At 36.9% G+C, this 27,979-nt stretch overlaps 4 protein-coding genes and 1 long non-coding RNA gene across 5 annotated transcripts; 1 reads left to right on the plus strand and 4 right to left on the minus strand.

The window, feature by feature from the left end:
- Nucleotides 1-1,647: 1,647 nt before the first annotated feature.
- LOC145222834 (E3 ubiquitin-protein ligase CHIP-like) lies at nt 1,648-10,403 on the minus strand. Its single transcript, XM_080089055.1, has 9 exons — nt 10,235-10,403; nt 6,246-6,351; nt 6,009-6,083; nt 5,179-5,302; nt 4,725-4,890; nt 3,473-3,557; nt 3,048-3,104; nt 2,852-2,968; nt 1,648-2,610 (listed from the first exon to the last, which is right to left on the minus strand). The coding sequence occupies exons 2-9, from the start codon at nt 6,333-6,335 to the stop codon at nt 2,485-2,487; spliced, it is 840 nt and encodes a 279-aa protein (XP_079945181.1). The 5' UTR covers nt 6,336-6,351; nt 10,235-10,403; the 3' UTR covers nt 1,648-2,484.
- LOC145222825 (WD and tetratricopeptide repeats protein 1-like) lies at nt 6,816-9,751 on the minus strand. The gene has a single exon (XM_080089043.1). It carries the CDS (start codon nt 9,644-9,646, stop codon nt 7,679-7,681), a length of 1,968 nt encoding a protein of 655 aa, XP_079945169.1. The 5' UTR covers nt 9,647-9,751; the 3' UTR covers nt 6,816-7,678.
- Nucleotides 10,404-19,663: 9,260 nt separating the features above from the next.
- LOC145230317 (tumor protein p73-like) lies at nt 19,664-21,249 on the minus strand. Its single transcript, XM_080095714.1, has one exon. The coding sequence runs from the start codon at nt 21,187-21,189 to the stop codon at nt 20,101-20,103; it is 1,089 nt and encodes a 362-aa protein (XP_079951840.1). The 5' UTR covers nt 21,190-21,249; the 3' UTR covers nt 19,664-20,100.
- Nucleotides 21,250-22,175: 926 nt separating this feature from the next.
- LOC145230335 (uncharacterized) lies at nt 22,176-26,225 on the minus strand. The gene is made up of 4 exons (XR_013860633.1): nt 23,484-26,225; nt 23,071-23,197; nt 22,800-22,890; nt 22,176-22,494 (listed from the first exon to the last, which is right to left on the minus strand). It is a non-coding gene; the product is annotated as an uncharacterized LOC145230335 (long non-coding RNA).
- Nucleotides 25,565-27,959, plus strand: LOC145230325 (uncharacterized). Its single transcript, XM_080095725.1, has 7 exons — nt 25,565-25,835; nt 25,971-26,035; nt 26,587-26,622; nt 26,890-27,048; nt 27,302-27,366; nt 27,486-27,580; nt 27,762-27,959. The coding sequence occupies exons 1-7, from the start codon at nt 25,565-25,567 to the stop codon at nt 27,887-27,889; spliced, it is 819 nt and encodes a 272-aa protein (XP_079951851.1). The 3' UTR covers nt 27,890-27,959.
- Nucleotides 27,960-27,979: the final 20 nt, after the last annotated feature.

Raw genomic sequence — 27,979 nt, forward strand, 5'->3', positions numbered from 1 at the left:
AAAGAATAACTAACAACTGAAGGTTGGGCGAAAATTTCAATGCGCAAACTTGAGTCAGCCCGTGAATAGAAGCAGTTCCCTGTTAAATATTCGTGAAGTGGGGTAATAGGCTACGTACTTTCGTTTCCGCGTGCACCGTCAGTGATGTAATTTGTCCAAACATGATTGACTTCCCGATCAACCCTTATCGTATTACGGCACTAAGGACACAGTTAGGCGAACGCTTTTACTTCGGCTTCACCGCAATACAAGCAGAACACGCATAAAATACACATCCTGAAGGAGTGTCTTTTAATATTTAACGATTTATTTGTGTATAGTTTTGTTAGTGAAACAAAGTTGTGTTTCATTTCTTCAATTTACCAAAAGGAACTGTTTGAAAATGTTGTTAATCCAGCACAAAAGTATGTTAATCACATGCGAAAAGATAACACTATTGACCATATATACCTTTATTCGATACAACGTGTCAAAACTACTAAAGAAACATATGCCAACATGCGTTATACGGAGCTATAGGCATTTGAAGAGTTTGGTTGGTCGGGCAAATAGGTGATAAACTTGCGAAATGCATTCAATTATAGGCATTCGAAGGAAATTCATAGATTTAAACGTGTGTTGTTGACGGTTTGATCACCGATAAATGGGACCTGGCTTTTGTATCTTAACCCAAATTGGAACTGTGATAGCTGGATAGTCTACTTAAAACTGGAAATTTATAAAGAATTTAAAATAATTGCGACTGTCAGGACGGACTCTTTGCTACATCGATATCAGGTAATATTGGGGAAATGATATTTACTTAAACCACAAACTGTCCTTTTACACTACTAACGTATGATTTAATTTCATACCATTTTGACAGCTGACATTCCCAACAGCGATTATGAAAGTTCAGACGTTTTGCTTGATGCAGGTCATAAGAACGAAATACACAAGTTGCCTATAGCTTGTTTAACCTGTTTGTGTGATTTAAATATTAGTCCAGTAAATGCGAAATTTCACGTTTTCGAAAGTTCTCTTAGACTTCCTGACAAGGTTGTTCTATCTTGGAGCTAGGGCGTTGCCGATGTGCGTTACACCTGGGAATTAAGGAGTGCTGGAATTTTGGCCAGGACTTTTTCGCCATTGGAAATATTAATTACGTTTGTCGTTTGGGGAACTTAAACTTTTTGTGGTCATAGAACAAAGGTAATAAAATCTGAACAATTTCACAGTATTTGGTATTCTGGATTTCAATTAAATGAAATAACTTCGTTCGTAAAGAATGTTACGGTCAAAATGGAGTAATTTTCTGAATTGTAGTTTATTATTTTGTGCCTAATCTGGACTATAAAAATGTTGGCTGGCTCAAACTGAATACAGTTCAACTTTAAAATTTGACCAAGAGCACCATCTTGCGGCAAATACTCACTTGTCGATTTTCACGGTAGAGCTATTAACAATGGAATTTGGTTGGCGCCCGGTCTAGGAATTTCTGGTAGATGACGCAACGGAGCATAGACGTTTATGGTGCTGATTCAGCAATTTGGGTTTGTGGTCAGAATGATGATGCTCCGTTGCGCCACTTACCAAACCGGGCGTCGGCCGAGTTCCAGTGTTAGTAGTTCTACCGATTTTCACTCCTTCATTTGAAATACAAGCATACAGACCAAAGGTTAAAGATGTACTGAAACGGGGCGCCATGAATACAACAGGTATCTACAGAAACAGATAAACAACCAGGACATACCAAACCAATGGAAGCACCTTATTTTATTCCTTTATGAGGCAAATTGTCGAATGAAACTGAGAAATAAAAAAACAAAATTATATTTTCTTACTTTTTGTAGCAATAACTACACAAAACCATGTAGATTTTGTTTCCTAAATGAATTTTAACCAGCAAAGAAAACATCATCATTAACTTCTGATTAATATTGGAAATTGAAAAGTTTTGAACACAGTGTAGCGCTAGATAAACAAATCGCAGTAAAAAAATCACGCAAATTGCGATAACAGTCACAATTCCTGCAAGTAATAGTTAGAACACTAACATAGCTTTCTGTCAAGCAATAAGGTAAATATTTTTCTCAAAATTTCATTTTGACTGTTTTATCCCGTTTTAACGTGACTGCTTTTGAAATAATAGACAGAAAAAAACATTATTTGGAATTTGCAGCACAACCACATTTACATTACGAAAAATATTTAAAACGAAAACAACATTTACATTTGCTTGCTTTTTTGAAACAATATGTCACTTATTATTGCTGGGTGATAAGTCAACTATATGTTTTATTATTGAACATTTTTTTTAATTACTTTTTTAGCATGTTTCAAAGTAGATGGGTAGCAAATGACATGTAGTACATAGTGTCACTTGAAACAAAAAATCCTAGGTGCAGATAAAATCTTCAGTTTAAAGAAAACAGTTAACATACAAAGTTGTATTTTTACACAAAAATTTTGAACTATGATTGCAGTTTGGACGCTATGAAGCATTTAGTATTCTTCCACCCAACCATTTTCTTCAATAAAGTGACTGATGACGTCTTTCATGGCAAGGTTAGGAATTAATTGGTTAAGTTTCAGTTCATGTCGCGTTACCGGATCAAAATGACCAACTCTCTGCAAAAAATGAATTACCAAATGCTGTTACGTTTCAAAAACAGTGTAATAAAAAAATGTTGTAAACAACAGTTTGGATATCTTGCAGTGCAAACATTCAGTTCATTCAGCCACATAAAAAAAGTAAAAACATTGCTTAAAAACAGTTCTATTGCAAATGTCAAACAGTATTAAAGATGCAAGCAAATAAAATTTTGTATAGTACATATATTTGTGGGACTAAATTTTTTGAAATGGTAACCTGCAAGTGTTCTTCAATATCCTTTTTATCATAGGTGATTCCACTGGGGCTTATAACGGGATTCTTCATTATTTCGAAGCTTATTTTTCCACAAAGGTAATCTGGAACATCGCGAGTCTGACAAAAGATGCAACACAAAGCCTATTTATAAATGCCAAAACAAAGAGAATATAATTTGGGAATTTATTTTACAAACCTTCCGTCGCTCATCAACCTGAGCAAAGAGGGCATTGAGCTCCTGTTTCTTGGTGTCCTGGAAAAAATTCAAATACTAGAGTTATACGAACTTAGAAAAGACACAGAAATCATGGTAATATCATTCATTAATCATAAATCTAAAATCTTTCATTCGTTGACACAAAATTTAATTTGTTGCAAATCGCATAAAATAAAATACATTGAAAAAATTAGATAAGCAATTAACCACTGTCTGTATTTTTAAATACATTAAAAAATCTAATAGGTTTATGTTATGCAACACAAAAACATATATAGTTGCAAGGAATAACTTTAACTAAAACAATGTGACACTTCTTTTTGGGTCCGTTCTAAATTTGAAAGCGGTGCACTTTTTTCCTTTTTTATAATTGAAATGTTTTGGTTGGTGATATCAATACATACAAAGTTTGCGGTGATGTCAGAAGTTAGTTTCTGTGATTCTTCTGTTTCCAACTTTTCGAATTCCTCTTTTTTCTCATCCAGTGCTCTTAACATATTTGCCCATAAAATATAGTAAAGTGCAATTGTGCAACTTATTTAGTTCATTGTTATAACATTGCAATAGCCTACACTATGTTGCAAAGCACTGCAAAATAAGGAATAGACATCATTTTTAGTCAATTTAAAAGCTATCTGTTAAGTGTTGTTTCAATGAAATGTTGTTTTATTATTACCAAATTACCGGTCCTATTTACAACAGCATGATCCGGTAACAGCTATTTGCAAAAAGCTGTTTATTAACTGATTTTGTGTTTTACTGGCAACATGCAAAGCAATGTATAAAACAGATGTAAACATGTTATTCCTTTCCCAAAAACATATGTACACTACATTTTGCGGTTTAGTACTTGACAAAAATGATCTTTAGGTACATTTCAAAACATGATCCGCAGAACTGTTCAAAATCAGCTTGTATATGTTTATCAAAATAGTAGGAATAACAAAAACCTTGCAAGTGTGAATCATGACAGGAATGTATGTAAATAAGTGGAACAGTATTTAAATGCTAATTGTTAGTACCCTGGGGTTGAAAGTTTAAAAAACAATGTTTCAATGTCTATGTGCAAAAATCTGAAGTGTAACCAGCACTTGGGTGCATATTGTGTTTACCACAACAGTAATATGAGTACATGGGTACATGTAGTGGTGGGATTCAACCGGTTCACACCGGTTCTATAGAACCATCTCACCAAATTTTATGAGATTAGCGAACCGGTTAGCATTACTGGTTACTGTCAATGGATTTTTACAACAGAACCAGCTGAAAATCTGACTTTTGTGATAGAACCGGCTGACAAAAAAATTGAATACCACCACTGGATACATGGATACCAAGCATAGGGGTTTACCCCAAAAAATTGTTAATGTGTGAGCAATTTGCACTGTATGTATGAAACGTACCCCCAATTCAAAACAGCTTCTATTCCTATCAATGTAAATTTGCTTTTTAAAGCTTAGCACTTTTATTTTATGTTTGTAAATCTGCCCCTAATTGTTACATCAATGAGAGGAAAAAAGATTATAACGCACTGGTGCAATTACCACTTTTTCCAACAAATTTGTAGATGCAAAAAAACAAACAGTAAAAGTGGTAAATCATTTATACATCTAGTTGGTAGCTACATTATAATATATGTTTAGTTCAGTGTTATACCTTTGCTTGTCATTTTCAATTAACTGGTTCAGGTATGTTTGTAGTTCAATTTCAGCATTAATCCTCTGCTTTTCAAGTTTGTCCCATTTTCGCTTTTTTGCAAGGCGAAGTGTGGATGCGATGTCATCACCGAAGTTTAACTTCTGTTGTTTTGCTAATTCGTGCGCTGAAAAACAAAGTCATAAAAATAAGCTGAGACTTTTTTTAGACAAAGTGTCATTAATGTTGCCAACAAAGGAACAAATTATAACAACCAAATGGTATGAAGTACAACATTTTGGGCAAAAATTATACTTTAGGAAAACAAAATTGCTGAAAGCAAAACAGCCACAAGGCTTTAAAAGCACCAGTTCCTAATCCATATATATTGACCAGACATGTCAACAAGCAATATAACATTTAGGGAACAAATTAATACATACTAAAAATGGTTGGTTGCTCCAAAGACGATTACCTTTCATGAGGTGGCATATTGCCTCATCATATTTTTCTAGCTCAACATTGGACTGTCCCATAAAGAAATGCCCCTTCACTGACTGAGAATCATTTTCGAGAGCCACCTTGCAATCTGTAACCACCTGTGGATCACCACAAATTGCTATACATTAAGTAAACTAGCTAATTGCAAAGTTTCACGAAAACACTTACAACAAAAATCTATATATTAAGCTAATAGATACCCTGACATGTGGATACATCGACAGCCTTAGAAGAGGCAAAGACTACAATGTGGATATAAAATTAAACATGCAATGAATTCACTTGGAAAAGCTAATAAAATTGCAGAAAACAGTTGCTTAGCATACACCATGGTCAATTTTGAAACATGTTGATATTCCTAATATTTGTTATATATTGGGTCCCATACAGCCAACAGCATTTATAACCTGCAGGCAAAAACATATGGGTGCAAATTGTGCTATAAGGGGAAACACAATGAGCAAAATTCTGCCGTATAAAGTAGAATGAGGGTTAGGATGGGGGGAAACAGGTAAGAAGTACAAACTACCCAAATCTCATTCAATACATTGTTTGAAGTTGTGGAGACCATGTGAAGAAACACAACCACTAACATCTCAAAATTGTGTATTCTAACTGTTCAAATTCCATTAAACTCAGACATTGTTTGACAAAATTCACAAATTTTAAGCAGCTTGTAGGGGATATAAAGAGGTATACTGAGAAACACAACATCCAGCTACGGAAACACTATTTGTCTTAAAAACTCTTTAACAAGCTATAGGCAATGAACATAAGTTGATAGCAGTTGAAGAAATGATATACCTCATCCCAGCGCTTCAGTTTGATATTGCATAGAGCTCTGTTGGTGTAAAATACTGCTGTAGATCCATTCTTATTCTGCAATAAAATTAACAATGATAAAAATCTGAGGTAAAACTGTCAGTATAATTTTTTGAAAAAATTGACAATCAGTTCAACAAAACTAAATTTAATGTTTAAATTTAAAATCATCTCCGTTTTACAGGTCAAATTAGCAAAGAAATTTTATGTTTAACTTACTATGGCTTTTGTGTATTGTTTAATTGCCTCCTCGTATTTCTTCTGAGAAAACAGTCGATTACCCTCTAACTTGTATTGTGTTGCAGCCATTGCTAGGTCCTAAAACCTACATGAAAAAAAGGCCGCATAAAAAAAACAATTAGTGAATTGGCAAATAAAAAAACATTGAACAAAACAACAGTTTCATTGAATTGAAAAAATGTTTTCTTTGTTTCACAGCCTCTTGATTTGCAGCAGGAGCTCTTGTTGTTTTGAAAGACTTGAAAAGATGTAGCTTTTATAAGCAGCCTCTCATTCCCATTCCGATTCCCATAAAGGTGCCAAAGGTACCACCACTCTGTACCATTGTCTTTCCAATGGTTCCAAATAACTCTCGGCCTCTATGGCCCATTCTAAGGCCTCCAAATGTTCCAAAAATGACACCAGCGCCCATTCCAACCATAAATCCCATTGTGAAGCCCATTTTTATAGTTTGCCAGCAGGTAGCTTTTTGGCCCTGCACGGCCCCCATGTTCGAAGATACAGGCATTTTGTTAAATGTTTATAATTCACAATGTTCAAGCCTGTTGATTCTAATGGATAAAGAGAAAAAAAAACTTATTTGGATTAAAAAACACATGCGAGTCAAATAAGGTAAGCAACACTGTTGTACATTCAAGCTAAATACAATATCAAGCACTGAAAAATGCTAAGAGCCATAGAAGGAATTTTTTTTACAAGAATGTCACAATAAATAAACGCATAACCGGTATTATGAAGTGTTGGATGAACTAGTAACTTTAAGCTTTAAACCTTTGGGCACAGCAAAAAAAAGCCAGAATCAGGTCAAAACTGTGTCTAAAGAAAAGAATTTTAATCTAAATGTAAGTTAAAAAAGTATTTTGGTTATTACATTGCTTGTGCAAATGTTTGCACAGTTGTCAAGCAACAACTAACATATTTGCAAAAATGATCCAATAGTTGCTGAATAGGCAATTTTAAGGTAAGATTTTGCCATGGGTACTGTGACACACAATTTGTATGGGACCTCTTTCTAACTTGAGAGATTCAAACTGTGCAATGTGGTTGTATCCACTTTTAAAAGAAAATGTTTAGATTGGAATTTTGACTGGAACAAAAAAAAGACACTTTATTCATCAAGAATATTCAGATAAACAGAAACTAAGAGGAAGTTACAAGCGCACATAATGAAAACTAAACTTTACCGTTATGATGACAACAACAAATGCCCACACTTCAATGTGTCAAATCAAAAATGTTTTGCCTTTTCTCAGTTTGTTAAACTGATGGTGTTGTGTTTTACAATTATTTAATTTATCCAATTGTATATAGCTGTGGCATTGTTGACATTTTTATCATTCGCAAGCAAGGTGTGTTCTAATTTAAAAGCTAGCTTACTGAATTAAATGTTTGCGCTGGTAGGGAATGTGTACCTAGCTTGTGCTGCAAGGAATTCCATCACCTGGCTCTTCACCACTGTCTACTGTCCTTATTCCCATTGACAACAACATTGTTTCAAGAGGATCAGTGTTCATTCGTTTTTGGTTTGCAGCAGCGGCATTTTCTGTTTCCAATACAGTTCTATCATCACATGCATCTCCACCCATTGGGCTCCAAAGTCTCACAAGGTAGTCAATGCCACTGGTAGCCAGCAGACAGGTAAAGGGATGAGGCTGCAAGCAGTTAACGATTGAATCGTCAGCATGCATTACACGAACAAGGTTAGCAGTTTTTTTCTCCCAAACAAAAAACGATCCATCATCTGAGCCTGCAATAATGTATTGTCCAGCACTCCCTAGAAAATTAGCCTCTTTTATGTCTGTAGTGGTGTTACAATGGCCACAGTATCTTTGCAAGTAATCGTACGCTTGAACCTGTAGTAATTTTTCTTCTTCACAAAAGCTTTCCTCTTCATGTGCATCTTTATCAGACTTTTTGGGAGATTTCAATGCACTTTTAATGTCTTTTTCCAAAGCTGAACATGCACGACTTTTAGCATAACTAGGGTATTTTTGTTTAAACTCTGCAAGGCAGCTTTGTGCCTCTTTCAGCCAGTGTAACTCAAACAAACAGCGAACAAGTCGAAAGTGTGCCTTAATATGTTCTGTATTGTACACTAATGCATTGTTGCAATCACGCAGAGCAGCATACATATCCCCATCCCATGCCCTTTTAATATAAGCAGCAGCTCTATTTCCATATAAAACTGATGATTTAGATGCAAGATTAATTGCAGCATTGTACACCATAATGGCAGCTGAAAATTGTTGCTTGCCAAATAGTTCATTAGCTTTGTCTTTCAGTCTTTCCACCTCAGGAGAGAGTGTTGGGGCAGCCTTTTGCGCCATGTCACCCAAATCTATTTGTGGCAGTGTGGAAGAAATTCCATTGGTGCCTTTACTTGAATGTGGACAGTCACCATGGGAGGGCATAGGCAGCTTAATGCTTCCATTTTTTAGCGAGGACTTTTTAGATTTGTTGGGTGTTGTTATACTTGGTTGGAACAATGCTTTCTGCCTGTTGTATATATCAAACAAATACACTTGCTCACCACCAATATTAACCAATAGTTCGTTTCCAAGAGGACTAAACGCAACGTACGTTGAACAAAGGTACCTCATTTTTCGACGGTACTCCTTTTGTTTGTGTCTTAAATGGCCTGGAATAAAATAACTTGCACATGCGTGACTTGAATAATGAAAATTATCCTTTCGCTTTTGTCCATATTGGGGCGGTGATTGTGGTGCATCGCGAATCATTCTTCTGTCATATAACCTGACATAAGGGTCATTGGCACCTACAGCAAGTAAATGAGTGTGAATAGGATTAATTGCGAGACATTTGCATTCAGCATCAGGTCCACACATCTGTGTAAGGTCTATAATGACCCGCGCTCCTGTTCGAGCTGGTTGTCGAATGTCAAATTCTCGAATCATTCCATCTTCTGATGCAGACCAAAGATTGTCTGGTGAAGCTGGGCTTGATACAAGTCGCTTTACTCTTGAATTACAAGTATAACTGTTCATCTTCTCGGAATAGTTAACATCATGAATAAAAACATGACAATCAGCAGCACCTGTTGCAACCACTTTATCATTGGTGTGTGGCATAAACTTGACAGAAAAAATGTTTCCATGGTGGCCAGTCTGGATGGTGTTCAAAGCTTTGTGGGAAAATGGATCCCACAAAATGATGTTTGTATCATCAGAACCACTGGCCAATAATCTACCATTTTGGTTCCAGTCCAAACAGTTTACACATCCAGTGTGTCCATTGAGTTCGTGTTCAAGTCTAAACCTTTGTAGCAAATCACCATCAATGTAGCTTTGATATGAAAACTGTTCTGGGTAATGGAAATTAACCTCTCGACTGCACAGTCGTCTTGTAAAGGCATGATCCATTTCCCAAAACTTTGTTCAGTTACAACATCATCCTAAACATTTTTTTTACATTTGCTATGTCACTCTTCTTGCATTGAAAAAAGATTTTTTTGAAGGTCTGGAATTTCAGATTTTTCCGTAGGATGAAACCAATTTTTTTAACCACAACAGTATACAAATATGGTTGGTCTATACCAGTGGTTCCCAACCAGGGCCCATGGCCCCCCAGGGGGGCCACGAGCTGTGTTCAGGGGGGCCACAGGTGTAAATTTACCATAAACACCCACTAAAAAGTCCCTAATTTAATCCTACTTTTTTGCATACTATTTGTCTATATTGAGGCCTTTTACGAATGCGGACCCTTATTTACTCTATTCGACTTGTTTAAAGCCGATATTAGTATCCAATTTCCACACGAGTTTGCCATTTACATTTTAAGGGGGCCAGAGGACTTACAAGGTTACATGAAGGGGGCCACCAGGCAAAAATGACACTTTTAGGGGGCCACGGTCCATGGAGGGTTGGGAACCACTGGTCTATACTAAAGTTATGCGTAATGACTGGTTTTTTTCCCCAATTAGCAGATGTGAGAATCGAAAGTATACTTACTATAAAAGCTGCAGTAGTGGTTTGGGCAATTGAATATATTTATACGCCGCATTAAACCTCAAATTGTTTGAAGATCTTTTCAGGTCAATATGATCCGTCTGCGTTTGAGTGAAATAGTTTTTATTGCACAAAATACGCATTATTATCGAAAAAACAAACAAGCCTGAGCTGAGCTGACGCAAAGACTGGCAATGAGCACAACGGCAATTGCACAATAAAAACGCATTGGCCAAAGTAATATCTACGACATAGATTTGGAAATCATATTTGCTCATTCACTGTCCTCCACTTGTGCAAATCACACACAAAAATGTTCAGGATAATGCATGACCATTGAAAAATGCCGTAAGTCACAACACAGTGTTTGTGCAGTTGTGTGGTGGTCGTCACTGTGTGTCACTACAGTCGGTTGATCAAAGAAACAACTGACATCAATGGCCCAGAGTTTATTAGCGACTATTTGCGCATTTGAAGTGATTAACAATGTAACGTGCCAAATTTTGTACTTAATGTGTAGCCTATCGTCTGCAAATTGTTCATTGTTTTTCCTTTTCTATTCTCATCCTTTATAATAGTTACTTACCTCATTTTTTAATTGCACATTTAGAAAAACATACTTGTGGAACTACAAACCCACAGTAAAAGAAACATGTAGGTCAACTCATGAACATAACCTGTTTCAGATTTAATCCCCAGCTTTGCTATATCGATTATTTTGAGTAATGGGATTGTCAGCAACAGTTGCTGTTTTTAACTACATTATTTACTCGACTATAAGCCGCCCTCGATTGTGAGCCGCATGTTCAGGTGTCACAAAAATATAGTAAAGCCGCCCTCGAGTGTAAGCCGCATTTTGTGAAGTTAGGTATTGTTTAATACAGTGGTTCTCAACCAGGGGTCCGCCAAGCGTTTTCAGGGGGTCCGCGACAACTTCTTAATTAACGCAAATCGAGATTAATAAATCGCGATTTGAAAAAAAACGCGTTGGCGTTTAAGTTGTGTTTTTTTGGCCTTTTAAAAAATAGCATGAAACTTGTTTGAAAACGTTCTTCGTAGGCAAGAAACCACAGTGCATTATGACATCTAAACCCCATTGTGATGTAACAGACGTAAATTGTTAGTGGAAAACAACGTCTCATTACACTGTAATGACTCTTTCTTGTTGATTCACGATGTCGTAACCCAGAAAAAGGGATTAAAATTTTGGCCCTGAACTGAATGTGATTGTAACTTTATGCACCATGTTTTGGTTGCTTGTTAATAAAAAAGGACAAAAATACCTAAAACTTCTAAGGGGTCCGCAACTAGATTACAGCACCGAAAAGGGTCCGCGAAGGTAAAAAGGTTGAGAACCACTGGTTTAATACCACTTCTTTTCTTTGTGTTGTTACATAGTACAACTATTTGTCAAGCCTTGATAGTTACGCAAATAATTGTACCCATAGAGCGTATGTTGACGTGCAAAGTAGAGCTACTTACACTGAGCACAGGCTTTGGGTCGGTCTGAGAACTTCTGGTAGGTGGCGCAACGGGGCATAGGCGTTTATGGTGCTGTTACAGCAATTTGGGTTTATGGTAATAATTGCCGAGTCAGCACCATAAACGGCTATGCTCTGTTGCGCCACCTACCAGAAGTTCTCAGACCGGCATAAAGCCTATGCTCAGTGTTAGTAGCTCTACCGACGTGCAAAGCCAACATGCAAAAGAATTTCGAACGCAAAATAAATCAAAATGCAATGGGTGTGGAAATGATAACGGTGTGACATAAAAATGTACAGCGTCCTCTATTGTTAAAGCAACACTAGTGGTCAAACCACAAGAGGGCGATTTTCCCGTCTGCAGGGCATTAACTACAACGCATTATTTACGCATGACCCAAAAAAACAAAATTCAAGACTTTCACATAACAGGCCAATTCGACATACGCGTCCAGCTATAGCTGCAATACCGTTCGCTTTGTTATGGCCACACCGGCAGATGTTGAAGAAATAAGAACATGCAGGCGGGATAGAGTAGCTATGAAGAAATGTTTTTGTGCCCCTTATTTAACCAGCGCCTAACTACAGATGTTAATAGGGCATTTTCAAGACACAACGACTTTGCATGAATTAATAGAACATCATTTTATTTTTGAAATAATATCCAAGAAACTGAAACAACTCCACAAACAGTAGGTCCAAACTCAAATGTGATACATCAAACGTTTAATTTTGTCCATACTTCTTCCACAGATTGTAGTAGACGGCCATGAAGGGAATATTAAAGGCCAGTCCCACCACTGCACTCATTTTTACCAGCAAAACCCATTTGTTTTGGAAGGGATTGAATGGGAATTGATCCTTTGCAGTAGGTTTAGCACTTCCTCTCACTAAAGCAGTCTGGGAAAATCCCCGTCGAGCAAGTTGCAGTGATCTTCCCAACATATTTTCCTGCATCAAAACACTTAACAATCAACAAAAGTATATCCAACGGGCAATTGAAGTTCAAAATGCTGCAGTTTTCTTGTGGAGAACAACACAAATAAAGGAGACTGTACACGTAACTCAATAAGTGTGGTTATATGTATTAAGTCTTACCGTAGTACTACTAACTACCGTAACTGAAAACAATCTAATCAAGACTTTGTACCTATGATACCCGTACTCTATACCAGTGGTCGTCAACCTATGGGTCGCGACCCCAAGTGGGGTCGCCTAAACTTTTTCTGGGGTCGCAATAAGTTGCCGAATTTAATTTATTGCATTTTAAAATTGATAACAGAAAATGAAACTAATATTATTTTCTTTTAGATCGCAACTTTTGCTCTTGTTTTGTAGTACAGCTTGCTACCTCCTGTTGCAATTAAATCGTGGTAGTGAAAAAACAGAAAATGCCTTTATTGCGTAACAATGGGTTTGGACAATGTGTATTATGACTCAACACTATAAGGTTGTCTTATTTAAGGTGACACCAAAACGAGTGAATAGTTATTTATGCAAGGTACCCAACTATGCCAAATTTTTCTAATCCCGTTTTTAACCACGTGGCTGTGTGAAGCAGGATTTAGTGCAATGAGTGTATTAAAAACGAAACATCGTAATCGATTGGAAGTGGAGCATAACATGCGGTTAAGCTTGTGCAAAGTCAAGCCGCGGCTTCAAAAATTCGTGGACAGTATACAGGCGCAACCATTTCACTAACAGTGCAAACTAAATCTTGAACAATTTGACAAGTTTGTGTTCCAAAAATTGGGTTTATGTCTTTAATGAAACGCCTTAAAAACTTTTTTCGTAATACTTTTGTATCGCCATATTTGTTGGTAATTATGTACAGTTTGTGTAATAGTTCTTTCCGTTCAGCATTACTTAAAACATTTTTTCTCAGTGTTGAAAAAAATGGGGTCGCATGTAAATTCTGATTTCATTTTCCCTTAAATTGGGGTCGCCTATAAAAAAGGTTGAAGACCACTGCTCTATACTGAGATATGTTCTTTAGGTAATGTTGTAAAGCATTATTTTTTAGACCCTTGTTTAGCACTGATCTTTGTTACATTGAAGTATAAAACATAACATTTGTTATCTTAATAAGTAATCAGAAAAATTTGTAAAAGTTTATTTACTGAAACAAGTTTATGTGACAATTTTATCTTGTTCATGTTACATCTTACAAAGACTTACTAACATTTTACTAACATAAGGGTGCTTTTGTGCCAAATTATGATTTCACAATTCAAGTTTCAATTTTAGCCAAAGCTGATCAGTGGTACTGAACCTGAACAGCATGATACTTGATAGTAGTAGACAGAGTTTGTGATTTAATTTCACACAAGAACTTCCTTATGATAACTTATCACACGTTGTTCAAGATAATACAGTCATGGTTGATGATCAAATGGTTTAAGGTTAGGGTTACCAAACTTTCCTAGTGATTTCAATAAAAATATTTGGAAACAAAACTTGCTTTAATTAGTTACAAAACAGACAGTTTACCAAGACTAACAAGCTTATGGTTGTATCAATTTGAGCCTTTTGACAGTTTTTTTTTATCTTTCAAGGCACAAAAATGACCCACTAGCTGTTAATTTATGCTAAACAGTTGTTATACATGCATCTGACATACATGTTGGTTCCCCAAGGAAAAAATGGGAACCACTGGGGGTTAGGCTACTTAATGCTAAAATTATAAGAGTGAAAATTATTTCAGGACACAGGTTTACAAATTCCAGACATGCCCAGTAAAACCTGGATGTCTGGAAACCCCATTTTTAGGCCTAACACTATTTTACATTATAATGCTAAATAAAACTTGTAAAACACCATCTCTAGTCTGCAGAATATGGCAGTTCCCCAGAAGATCTTGGGCATGCAGGACCTATCCCATAATTATAGCACATATAATGCAAGTGATAAACTCCTATGCAATCCTGGCAAACCATGCAAATAAACTGGCCCAAAATGACTGGTGCGTGCAGTTGCCATACTCTGCAGACTAGCTTCTGGATGAAGCATATAGACTATAATAGTGTATGCATAGAATAGTGCTAAAATGTTATCTAAATAAGTTTCCCACCAAAGGACTTAAATTCAAAAATACAATAAACTATAAATATAAAATGTATGTTAACAACTAAAAATAATCATTTTGGAAGCATAGCATTATAGTTCGCATTTTGTTTTTATTTCAAACTTCAATGCAGTGTCCCAACTCCGAACTCCCGGTGCATTGCACTCGACAGTCGAGTAACTGTCGCCAGTAATTATAAAGCATTATAACACAATATGACTAATACACAAACAACATGTTGTAATTTTTTAGTCAAACATGCAGTTAAAACTCACCAATTTAGTGAACAACTTCAACAAAATAGGTGATTGGTGAACTTACTTCGATGAGAAATTTACCTCTGGCACGAGACTAACACGGATGAGAGAAACGTTTATTGAAAATAAATGTAATAAAAATTGGCTTTAACGTGATGTTAATTGTTTCTATCTTAGGGCAAATGGTTGGTATCGAAGACATTAATAAAGTCTGATATTTCGAAAACAAATATTTTTTTGCAATGAATCGTACCGACCCATTTTGGATTAAGATAAACTCAACTCAAAACTTTCGTGTTCTCACGCTTCGCACATCCACTTTAGTGGGTGTTTATTTTACAGTTGTAAATTACTAACGGGTGACCTTGACTTATAGACTTGTAACTTAAGGTCCCCCCCCCCCCCCCCCCCCCCCTTACCAACTGCTAAAGCGGACGCAAACCGTTTTTGAGCAATGTTTTTTCATACTCTCTAATGGGGTTTATTTTCGTGGTTTGGTAAAGAAAATGTGGTTTTAACTAATGTAGGGTTGCCATATTTTATGATACACATCCCCTGACAAAATTTATCTTGGTTGTGTTAACCCAGTTTTTCTCCGACATTTTCTTCTCTTTTTATTTCGAGGCCTCGCGGTCAGTAAGCCTGAATGTGTATTTCGGAAAAACGAAAGTTGATTGAGGATTTTAGACAGTTATGCAAAATTGCGCATAACAATGATCCAAATCTGACATCACAGACAAGACAAAAAGTATTACAATTGTGCGCGAACAATTGCATTTTTTGTTGGTTGTCATGCAATAAAGCTTATTGTTTAGCAATGGAGACGGTCGATTCTCACTTTCAATTTGATTTAAACTTATTCAGTTGCACAAACTGACGCCAATAAGAATTACTCACACCTTTTCGCGGTCCCCGCAAAATGCCCTAAAGGACCGCGGACCCCAGTTTGAGAACCGCTGCATTAACCATTTTTGCGATCCAAACACTTCTATTCCGGAATAAATTTAGAATATTCGGAAGTCACACGGACGGCGACACGAGAAAACGTTAGATATGGTACTCTGATCCTTGTCATTTTTTACCTTTCTGTGTAGGCTTCAGTTTAGTTAAGTTTATTAGGCCAAGCTCACTACTCTTACCATCTTTGAAACAATAAGCACATATATGGGGTCGCCAACTTTTACCACTCATTCGGACCAATTTCACACAGAAAAAAACAAAGAACGGGAGCCACAAAGACCTGTTTAAATTTGAAATAAAATGCTACTGTAAAAACGTTTCTATGTCTCACGACATTGGACTTTTCGTTGTTAGTTAATTCCTTGCATATTAGGGACGCAGTTAAAGCAAATGAAATTTCCCACGTCCCCACGTAGCATTGAATACTGTGTTTTCTTAAGACGCGGATCTTTATTTTTGCATTTAACGCGTATTGTCAGACAACTAGTAACAAACAGGTATTGTTACGCGCGCACACACAATGCAAAACGAAACAATAACCTTGTACGTTAACATGCGTGCCGCCAGTTTACCTCTTTTTTTACGTTCCACGGTAGACGCGGTTGTAGCTAAATACTAGAAACTTCCTCCGTTTGTAGATTAATTTCATAGTATATGTATATTATATATATTTTCTTAAATTCCTGACTTTTAAGTACATTTTAACATTTCTCCCTGACGCAGATTTAAACACTAAATTCCCTGACATGTCAGGGAAAATCCGGACGTATGGCAACCCTAAACTAATGTATATCTATAAACAGTAGCTTGTTCAGGGGGGTAGGCCACTGATCTTTTTTCTAGATCAGTGGGGTAGGCGGACCGCCAACAGAGCTGTTTTCCGCTAACGGAAGTCGTTGTCTGAAAGCCTTTCTTTTTGTCCTTTTTGAATGGCTTATCTTAGCGTCGATTGTGATGTAACAATTATAGAAATGAATCCTGCAATCATCTAAAAATTTGCTTGTTGCAAATGTTCGATCATTGTTATGACAACATGTGTTTTCATTTTTGACGTATACGTAAATTTGTGCAGAATAGCGCGCGTAAATAAATGTATTTGTTCAAAAGTTAGTGTGAAATTTGGGCTTGGCTTCTTGCACAAAGTGCCTTAATGTGTGAAGGCACATTCGATAAAACCACCCGCATTTCTTCCTCGACTCGTTCTCGTTTTTTAGTTTTTATGTTCGTTAATACGGAAAATCCACTCTCACATAGGTTATGACGAGAAAAAACTGCAACAAAAGCACAATAGCTTTCTTTCCAACGCAAAGATATTCATTTTAAATTTTTATCCGGAACCCGTCGAGAAGCATCAGCTTAAATTTTCCATCGTTATGCTATTCAAACTTTTTTATGGAAAGAAACGCAACGAGTCGAAATATTCTTCACTGTTTTTCCTGGGCCAGAAAACAAAGGCTTACCGCGGAGTATCTATACTTACCGCCAGCGACTCTCCAGAATGGAGTCGGGAATAACTGCGAGACGCGAAACTTAATACACACTGAAACTCGGTTAGAAATAATAAAAATCGCAAATAAGGGGTTAAAATTAAAATAAAGAATGGGTCGCAGTATTGCAATGTCAATATCTCGCGGCACCCCTGAGCATTGCAATTGGCACCCCAGTGTGCCGCGGCACCCCGGTTGGGAACCACTGGTTCAGACTAAGAGCATAATGTGGTCGTAATTGCGCAACTTAACAGGAGGCATTTACAAATTGATATCGATCTCTATTAATAAACCATCATATTTTGATCACGCTACAGTCACGCTTATCTTGCAGCTGTAGTTTCTCTATGGTAAAAGGTAGATAGTAGCGGCATTACCAGGAAACTTCAGAACTTCCGTTTTGCCAAATAGGTAACCGGTTATAGAAGCTGATGCCGCTCGCCTTAGCCTAGCGCTATTGAACTGCGGAAAGTGCCAAATTTGCAAGTTTGACCGGGTTTCGGGCTTGTACTCGGGTCCGCTTACAACTCTGGACAAAGCACGTTACTACCCAAAGATGCATATTGGATCGGAAAACGGAATAGGTAACAAAACAACTACTAGTTGTTCGTAAATTACGAGAATTCGCGTGCGGCCACGCACACATAGGAGAAAATACTGAAAGCGAGTTAAATGACGTCATAGAGCGTCATTAGGGAAATTCCTAAATTATAACGTTATCTTAAAATCTCCTTTTGTGAAATATCCTGATGTGCCCCTATGCTCATTATAGGTGTATGAAAAATGTTAGTGGAATGGGGTACATTTGCTTCTGATTCAGTAAACCCCATCGGTTAAATTAATGTGAATTGTTATGCCAGATTGGGAATGGTCTAAAATCGAACAGATATTTCTCGTTTTTTCGACCAAACAATCTCATTTGGCCCAAAGCGGGTTCGTTGCGTTATCAGCCAGCAGTGGTTTGACAAAATAATGTATGTCACAAACTAAATCAACCATTATCACAAGAAAGTTAACTTGTGATGAAATTAGCATTCGCAACAATTTAACGCAAAGCGGAAATATAAAACGCAACGAAGTTGAGAAACAAATGACCTTGTTACAAAAACAGGCAACCCAAAAGCAAGCGAATTAAGTTTGTGAAATTCTGGGTTTAACGCACCAGAAATAAAAAATGTAAAATGGTTACAACAATTAAAGTCTACTTTGTAAGAGTCTTAAATGTGTCATATCTTCTCTTTCGCTTTACCTTTTTCAAATTTGTTTTAAATTTTACATCCAATTGTTTGCAGACCTTTCACGGGCCCCAAATAACAAATCCTAATTGGGTACAATTAAAACGATTGCAGGTCCCTTTTGCAATTTTAGGCCGGTCGTCCAATGCAGTAATTTTTGCATTTAATTTTTTTACATTTTAAAACGTATTTGTACATGCCGTTGTAGCCCAGGTGCTCACCACGCAGAGCAAGAGCAATCGGTGGGACGGCTGCCTTGCCCACAAACAGGTGTGTTTACCAGACAGTCCACTCAATGGTTTAAATCTAGCCTGCGGTGGGAACCAAACCCACGGCAGGGATCTATGTAGGACTGGGACTTTAACAAGTAAATTATAGTCACACTAATTCGATGGTAATGCTGCGGAAACAGAGTTCTAAACGGCCCTGAAAATAGAGCGCAAAATATTGTAAAGCCAGGCCCGAATCAAGCCCGTTATTTTAAAGAAACTTAAGTCTATAGAAAGTGATCTATAGAAAAGACAAACCACAACACACATATTTGGCTGCAAGCAAAAGCACATGGTCAGGATCAAAAAGCGTTCACTTATTCACTGTTGTCTAAATTAATATATAACATTAGATTTGTAGTTCTAACCTAAACAGCCCAGGGACACAATATTAACATTGAAGGGTAAACAAATGCTGACCACCTCATACAGCCCGACACTTTCAAACGCTAACATCAGTTATGTGCTTTTCAGTGCAGCCGTTTTCAAAATGTTTAAAGCAGGTTGATTTTGTGCTGGGTCAAACTTTTCAATTCTAAAATCAATCTATCAAGTGATAAATATAAAGAAGTGTAATCCACTCTTCCTAAACAGAAAATCTACCAACTTAGCCAGCATAACGAAGAAAACAAACCAAGCAAGAAAAAAATAAGTTCCAGAAATAACACCTCTTCACAGCTGTGGCCAACAAAGGTGTTTATTTCAGCATCATAAAAAAAGACACGTAGGCAAATATGTCACACTTAAGGAGAATAAAAGGCAACATGAACCAGGCGCATATATACAGAAAAAATATTTGTACTAAAACCAACAATGGAAAAAGGCTGGTTCATATTTAAAAAAACACACAAATGATTGAAACTTAGCAGCGAAAGCAAAAATACACTGAGAAATAATCCAAAAACAATTACAACTGCATAAAGCTAAAAGTGAAACGATGATCTAAAAACAAACTTCAAAAATGGTTGATTGTTGGCATGGACAAGAATGTACTTTGTAAAACCTATATTAAAAGGTAAAAAAATTGCCATGGACTACAAAAAAGCAGAAACGATTGGCAGTTTTGTTTGCACCTAAAATAGAAATAAAAAATACAGTGCAAAATGTAGAAAAATATCACACAATAGACCTTTGATTTTCTTCCTCTTGAGCATAATAGTTTTGTTTCTGTTCCGGAGTAACAAGTTCCTCAAGATCCAGAGCAATTTTCATTTTCTTTAGCAGCTCATATTTCTCTCTTCCTTTGACTGGCAGATAATACAAATCATTGTCATCATCCTTCTCCTTGGGAGCTTCATGTTTTCGCTTATTGACAAATCTTTTCTTGATTTGCTTCTTCATATGTGGTGCTTGAGCTTTGGTTTCTTCCCCAGTACGATCCCTTCCTGGACAGGAGCTAACATGGATGTCAATCACACTCCTGCCTAAAACCTCTCCAGTGTCTGACTCCAATGTCAACACCAAAGATACTGGACGGCGGTTAATACCAGTAGGGCAACTGGAGTTGCACATAAAGCGATATAGGAGCATTGTGTTCTCTTTTCCCGAGTCAGGAGTCTGGTAGAGCACTGTAACACTCTCTCTTCCATGAACTGTGTTGCTATACTCTACCATAGCATCAGGCATTTCTGCACGGATAAAATGACTTGTTGCTTCATGTGATGATTTATCTTGAAGTGTATGGTTAATGCAGCGGGTTACAATATCCATCATATTTTCAGACTGTCTGAAGACTGGTACTGCCCTAATTACAGTGCCAGGTGGGGGAGGGGAGGCACAAGTAAAATGCAAAGGGCACCGTTCTCCCATTTTCGCAAACAGCTTTTTCAGATCTGGGGAATATGTATGATGAATGCATTTTGTTATGGGGCTTTTGTCATGAGGAAAAACAACCTGAAAATCATGTTCCCCAGAGAAACTTTCCACACACAAAAACGGAACTTTCTTGTCAATAATTTGGGAAGGTACCGGTCGCTGTTTAACAAATTCCTTCTTCACAATGTTTACATCTGTGTCTAAAACGGTTGGAGTTTCAACCTTAACATTCTCATTTGGAACAGCTTCCTCACACTTCTTTACAATTTCAGCCAATTCAATACCCTCCAAATCCACATCATTTAGGTCAGGAATTTGAAAAGTAGTGGTCCAGAAATCGGAGAAAGATTCCTGTGAGTCAGACAAGCCATCATTTTGTTCTGTGGCCATTATAACACAACCAATTTATTACTAAAACACATGCTGATAATGAAAGAAAAGATTTTTGGCATTCACACAACTAGGATTAATTTTTTTAGCTTGTAATAAAAAGTATGGCATTGGCATCCCAAAACAGTGCATGCATCATAAGTGCAATAATAACAAAACAAATACCTATAAATATTTATTATTGGGCACAACTTTAAAAAATAACCGTGATACAAACAAATCGTTTACCAGTTAATCAACAATAACAAGGCGCGATGACAAAGGTTATTGAAGTTCCTCTTTGGTCTGTTTTCTACCTTCTCAGAAGCCAGAACTTAGCAAAACGTTCAGAAAACAAACATTACGTCACCACAACACGAGGAACTAAACGTCACGTGATAAAATGGCGCGAACGCATTATTTCTATTTCGGTAGGGTGTTTAATGTTTATCACACGCAAGTGGTAACAGAATTTTACAACTTAACATTTTTTTCAATAAAATAAATATTTCATATTTGAATATGCTGAGCAGGCTTGGTATTTGTCGATACTGCTGTATTGGGTATCGCCTTTTTCGCATTTGTTTTGATTTCGCACAAGTTTAAAGGTGGCTGTACACAGACTGCGTATTCCGTCAACGTGCGTAAACGCATGCGAAAAACGGTCCGTATTCTGACGTGCGTAAACGGACCGAATTTACGTTCCGAAAGTGGCTGCGTTTGGTGGTATACACAGGATCCGAACGATGCGACGTTTTGCTTGAATGCGTCCTACTCCAAATCAGTTGTTTGGCTGTTCAAAGAAGGAACACCGCTAATTTCTTGCATTTGGGTTATCACGGTGGTGGTGGTGGGATTTTAATATTGCTAAACTCGAACACACCGACCAAAAAAAGTAATTTAAATAGTTTACAATCGACATTACCCAACCTACCCTTGGCATTCGCTGGTGTCAAAACATGCTCAAATAAGATAGCAGTACAATAACATCGCTAATGGAAAACAAATGTCACAAAATATTTGTATTTTTTTTTTCTAAAAGACACTTTCAAAGCAGACAAAATAAAAAAGTACAAACACACAGTGCATATGAGCGAAATGTTTAAATGGTAAAATTGGGGATGAACAAACACTGAAAGGACTTTTTTGTGTTTTTACAGAATGCTTCGTATTTCTAAAGAATTTCATTTGCTTTTAAAAACCCTCCTGTACCCTCTTTCGATTGCCTCAAGCATTTTCTTATTTTTGAAAAGTGAAAAGCAATCCTAGCATCAGTAGCTGTATTCTTATAATTTGGCAATGTGCTGGTTGTTGCCTGTAGGTCTCCTACAAATAACAAAAACATAAATGCAACAGTATGTACAAATTAGTTTAGAAGTATATTTGTTTAATCCACAATTAAGTGCAATCTTTCATTTAACTTGACTTTTCTGGTTTGTTTCCATCTCTCATATTAAACACAATCCTTGGTTACAAACTACAATGAAGATGTGAAAAATAATACTATTTTTGATCACAATTCTTTCCCTGCAGTACTCAAATAGCACATTGTTGGGGTCCATGCCTTACAAACACAACACATATAGTAGGTTTATTACAAATATGGAGCATAAATCATTTAATTTACATACCTGTGGTGCTGTGTTTAAATCTTAAACCATTGGATTTTCTGTCTTCTTTTTATATAGGTGTCGCATATGTCACCTTTCTTTCACATTTTTTCTGTAAAAAAACGTAACAGGCAGGTGTCACATATACTTCACAAAATGTAAATTTGATAAGCAGAATAAGCCCTTCCCAATGTACAATAAAATGTTGTCAAAACATTTTTTGGTAAAAACCACAACATTTCTATCACCATTAAAAATGTATCCACATTGTAACACAAGTTAGTTAAATTACCTGTTAAACCAAACTCTGCTGAAGTTGAATTACAGGCATTTATAAGGTAGATTTCTCTCCAAAGCTGGTTACTAGTTTTTCTTGTTAAACTTGATTTCTTTAGTTGATATTTATTAATCCAAGGATTCTACAAAAGAACTTATCATGATAACTTAAAGTGCATAATTCACAGATTGTTGCAGAAACATCAACCAGTACTTAAGTGTATGTAAACAACTAGCCTATGGACTTAGATTTCATAAGCAACATCCTAAATATTAATACAACATAGTTCCGAATTTCTAAACCCTGATGGCATATTTGCAGTTTTCTTTTTCTGAAATTTTGCAATCAATGACATTAACTGCCAGAACTAAGTTATGAACTGACTATTTCCTGACCCCTTTGTTTCGCGGAAAGCTTTTGTTACTTACATTATTAGCTTTTTGTATCCCGCTGTTGTTCTGCATTCCATTCGAGTCTGAAGTCTGTCTTTTTGCCGATTTAAAAATAAAACCTTGCATATTACTTCACTTCTATTTATTATTAGAAACAAGAGGGCTTCAAGTCTTGTGATTTGATCAAAATAATTAATATTAATCAACCAATCTAGAAATATCTCTCAGTTTTGCACTATCACTACACCGAAAATCGCATGCGTACGTCCGAAAAAATAGAACATGTTCTATTTGTTCGGATGGCCTTGCGTTGACGTCCGTTTCGTCCGTTTTCGGACAAAACGCATGGTTCGCATTCTGTGTATACACGTCGACGGAAGGCGACGGACCGAAATTTACGCGCGTATACGCATGACGGACGAAAACGGACCGAAACGGATCCTGTGTACAGCCACCTTAAGTGAGTTTCTGTTTTTTTCACACATACTGCATAGCAGGGAGTCGAACCGCTTGTCATACGGGTTCAGGTTCGGTTCGGGTTCACTTCGTTTTGTTTTTAAGGGTTCGGGTTCGGTTCAGGTTTTTAAAAATGTATATTTTCGGGTTCGGGTTTTGTTCCGGTTTGGGCAAATTATCCGGTCCGAACCTGTTTGCGGTTTTAAACCGGTTTAAATTTTCATTCGTTTCAATATAATTCTACCTATCATCTTCCTGGCCTTATCAAACCCCACAAGATTTTTGACCGTGCACTGTTTTTTTTTGACACGCCCTATAAGTGTTATCTCGTGTTTTGAAAAAAAATCACAAAATATAAAACAGACTGCATTTTTTACTGGTTCAGTTCCGGTTCGGGTCCAACGCCAAACAAAATATGGGGTTCAACTCCGGTTCAGGTTTTTGGAAAATCGTAATTAGCGGTTCGGGTTCGGTTCGGGTTTAATGAAATTAACCGCTCAAACCGATTCGCGGGTTCGGGTTCAGTTCCGGTTCGACTCCCTGCTGCATAGTATAAACACTCGTACAAAAACCACACAAGCTCTAAGTTGCGTTTGCATAAACCTAGCTCAAACGACTATAATTCCCGTTGTGGTGATCTAAAATTGTCTCAAAAAAGCTTTAACATTAAAAAACTGCGTGAAAAACCATTTATGGGAACTTAAGGGTAGGCTACCCAGCAGACACAAGACGTCATTTCGACGTTTTAATAGATGTCGAAATGTGGTCGCGACCTCGATTCGACCAATTTCGACGTTTGGTCGCCGCCGGTCCAAAACATCGACGTCTTTTAGGCGTTCAGTTTTGGTATATTTCAGGTCCCTGTTAGCACGTCGATCACACATCCATATTTGTGCAAAATAGAGACCAAAGTCACATGTCCAATTTTCGGACTTTTCTGTACGTCGATTGGAGGTCAAAATCGCGTAGATTTAAGGTCGGTCAGTGTTTTTCTAAGTTTCAAAGTCCAAAGACGTAGATATCTTAACAGATTATCGACGTCAAGATTTGTACATTTTATGTAGGACCTACATCGTGAAACAGTCCAGTTTTGGTAGATTTTTTACGGTCACTTCGGAACTAATTAATTATCGACGTCCAAATACGTAAAAATCTTAACTGGTTCTCGACGTCAAGATTTGTACATGTTATGTTCGTCTTGAAACAATCCAATTTTGGTACATTTTTTCGGTCATGTAAGAACTAGTTACCGACGTATGGAGACGCAGAAATCTTAATATATGTTTTGATTATGACTTTTAAACTGAGTCTTTTAAATTATATAGGTTGTTAAAAACGCTGGTGACCTGTAGGTCATTCTATAACTTTATTATAACTTCCACTTCATAAAGTGGCGATCTTTTTTGCGAATTTAACGATATTTATCATACCGCGGACCGCGCTTTTCTGACAGCGCTCCTTATCGCTGTTACTCCCTTGGGTATTAACGCACTCATAATGAGGAAATTCTTTTGATGCGTGATCTGGTTATCGTTATCTCCCGCGGTGACTTGCTTTGTGTCGATTTTGAAATTTTGTTTGACGCACCAACTTCTTCCCACACAAAATCGGTGATGTAATATTTCCCGCTATGTTGCTATGTTTTGAACCATCGTCAAGTGATGGTGACTGTTTGTCGCACTGTGACGTTACTTGAAGATACACATGATGATGGCAGTCAGGTTACTCCAGACTCAGGGATGGATATTGATTTCGAAGATCACTACAAGAGTGACTCCTCAACGATGTGCGCCTGTGAATGCTTGTTGACAGAAGATACAGTGGCTAAACCATTAAATGGAACTTTGCAGGAAGAACTAACAAACTGGTGTATTAAATATAATATCACACGCGGAGCTGCAACTTCTTTGTTAAAAATCTTGGAGCGAAATGGTAAACATGTTGTATCTACATACTTGTGGGTTATTGTCCATGTTTTTTATGTGTGGTAGTTTATCAAAAGTAGGCTATGCGGCTACGCTATTGGCCCTAAAAATGGGTCATATTATTAAACTATGTTCAAATTAGGTGAAATTGAGACCTCTTCGAATGAACTGTGTGACTCACCTATTGCAAGTAGCCTACACACCAAGGTTTGTGACAGTTATATATATTGTTTTGTGTATATATCTGTTGTGATCATAAAAAAATATTTTGAAACAAAATACATATACTGGTTTCTTTAGTTCAGTGGTTCCCAAACTTTTTCATATTTTATTTAAAACGGTCCCTTTGCCATTATTTCGAGGGCTCGCGGTCCTTAAGCCTAAATGTCTATTTCATAAAAACAAAAGTTGATTGCAGGATTTAACTAGTTATGCAAAATTGCGCATAACAATCATTCAAAGACAGCATGTGACATCACAAACAGGACAAAAACATTACGATTGTGCGCGAACAATTGCATTTTTGATAGTTGTCATTCAATAAAGGCCATTGTTTAGCAATGGAGACAGTCGATTCTCAATTCTACTTTGATTTAAACTTATTTAGTGGCACAAACTGACTTCTTCAACCGCTTCGCGGTCCCCCCAAAATTGCCTCACGGACCCCTAAAGGACCGCGGACCCCAGTTTGGGAACCGCTGCTTTAGTTAAAAGAGGGACTTAATTCTTTCAAGTTAAACATTTTTTTAATTTTATAGATGTCAGCGGAACTCCTACTGCATTGTCACAACGAAGTAAGTTTGGATGTTTTGTGCTTAGTCTTGCAATGTGATTGGTCAAAGGTTTGACATTGTGCGTTAGAATTTATTTAAACTCCATTTATAAATTGTTGAGAGTGTTATGGCTTTGTTTGATCATGCTGTTTTGCCTTTTTTAAATGTAAATGCTTTGCCTTTTTTTGAAATGGTTTAAACATGGTGATGAATGTATTGAAGTATGCTGTGTGCAACTGTATTTGAGAAATATTCTGGGTATAATATTGCGTAGGATTTCAAAAAAAGGTATTCTACATGCTAAAATTGTTGACGGAAAAAGTGGACAGAATGGGACAAAAACAACTGCCCAAAACCGACCTGTTTCATCTTGAAGAAATTGATAATTTGGAAATGTTAAAAGCTTTGGAGTGTAAAATGGAAAATGAAGAACAACGATGCATACTGGTGAGAATTGACATGTGCGTGGTGGCAACTTGCTACTGTACGCTAGTGGGATAACAATTCCTTTTTTTAATAAAGCGGAGTTTGCACTTATTTCAGCATTAAAACGAACCTTCCAAAAACAACCTTCTTAAGAAGCATATCCTGTTCTAATCATATGCAGGATGCTTTTCATGTGTTTTGCAAAAACTCGTACTTTTTTAAAGGATCCTTTAAGTACATTCAAAGGCAATGCATAAATGTAGATGATTTTTAGATACAACAATTGAAACTTATTGGTGGGACGACGGCAAGGGATAATGTTAATAAAATATTGAACAGGTAGGAACAATTTAATTTTTTATGACTGTAAAAAAGTTATTATACTTGTGTTGCTTTAAAAGTATCAGTATGTGCAAACAGTAGGCTTTTTTTGTGTTAACTTTATCTTTCTTTTGTAGGATGTTTGCAACTGCATTCATGGCCAACATGAACCTGCAAGGGGGACATGGCAAAGTCGCCTTCACCAAATCCCCGTTATTTAAAGTTGTACTTGGTGAGTTGTGTGTACTTCTTGTCCTCCAGGAAGGGGACCAATAGCCTGTACTTGCTTTGGGGTTATATATTTAGTAAAATGGTTTCACTGTTTGTTTGTTTTTAAACACAAAAGTAGTCTAAAAGAACTGTTTGTGTTACTGCAAATCTGGTACATTTTATTTTAAAACATGTTTTTGCAGAAGCAGTGAGGGAACTTTATCCCGATTTGAAAGAGGTCGATTATTCAAAGCATGTGGGGGATTATTTGAAGCATGCCCCCAGAAGAAAAGGAGGTCGCCCGTCCTCCAGCTCTAGCTCCCCGGCCTAAATTGAAACCTTCAAACCGTAAACCTTTTTATGCGTTCTTTTCCTTCTATTAAAATTGTTTTCAACTTGAAGGTCGTAGACTACGTCCTGT

The sequence above is a fragment of the Phallusia mammillata genome, chromosome 1, assembly GCF_965637545.1.
Source record: "Phallusia mammillata chromosome 1, kaPhaMamm4.hap1.1, whole genome shotgun sequence".
Taxonomy (NCBI): domain Eukaryota; kingdom Metazoa; phylum Chordata; class Ascidiacea; order Phlebobranchia; family Ascidiidae; genus Phallusia; species Phallusia mammillata.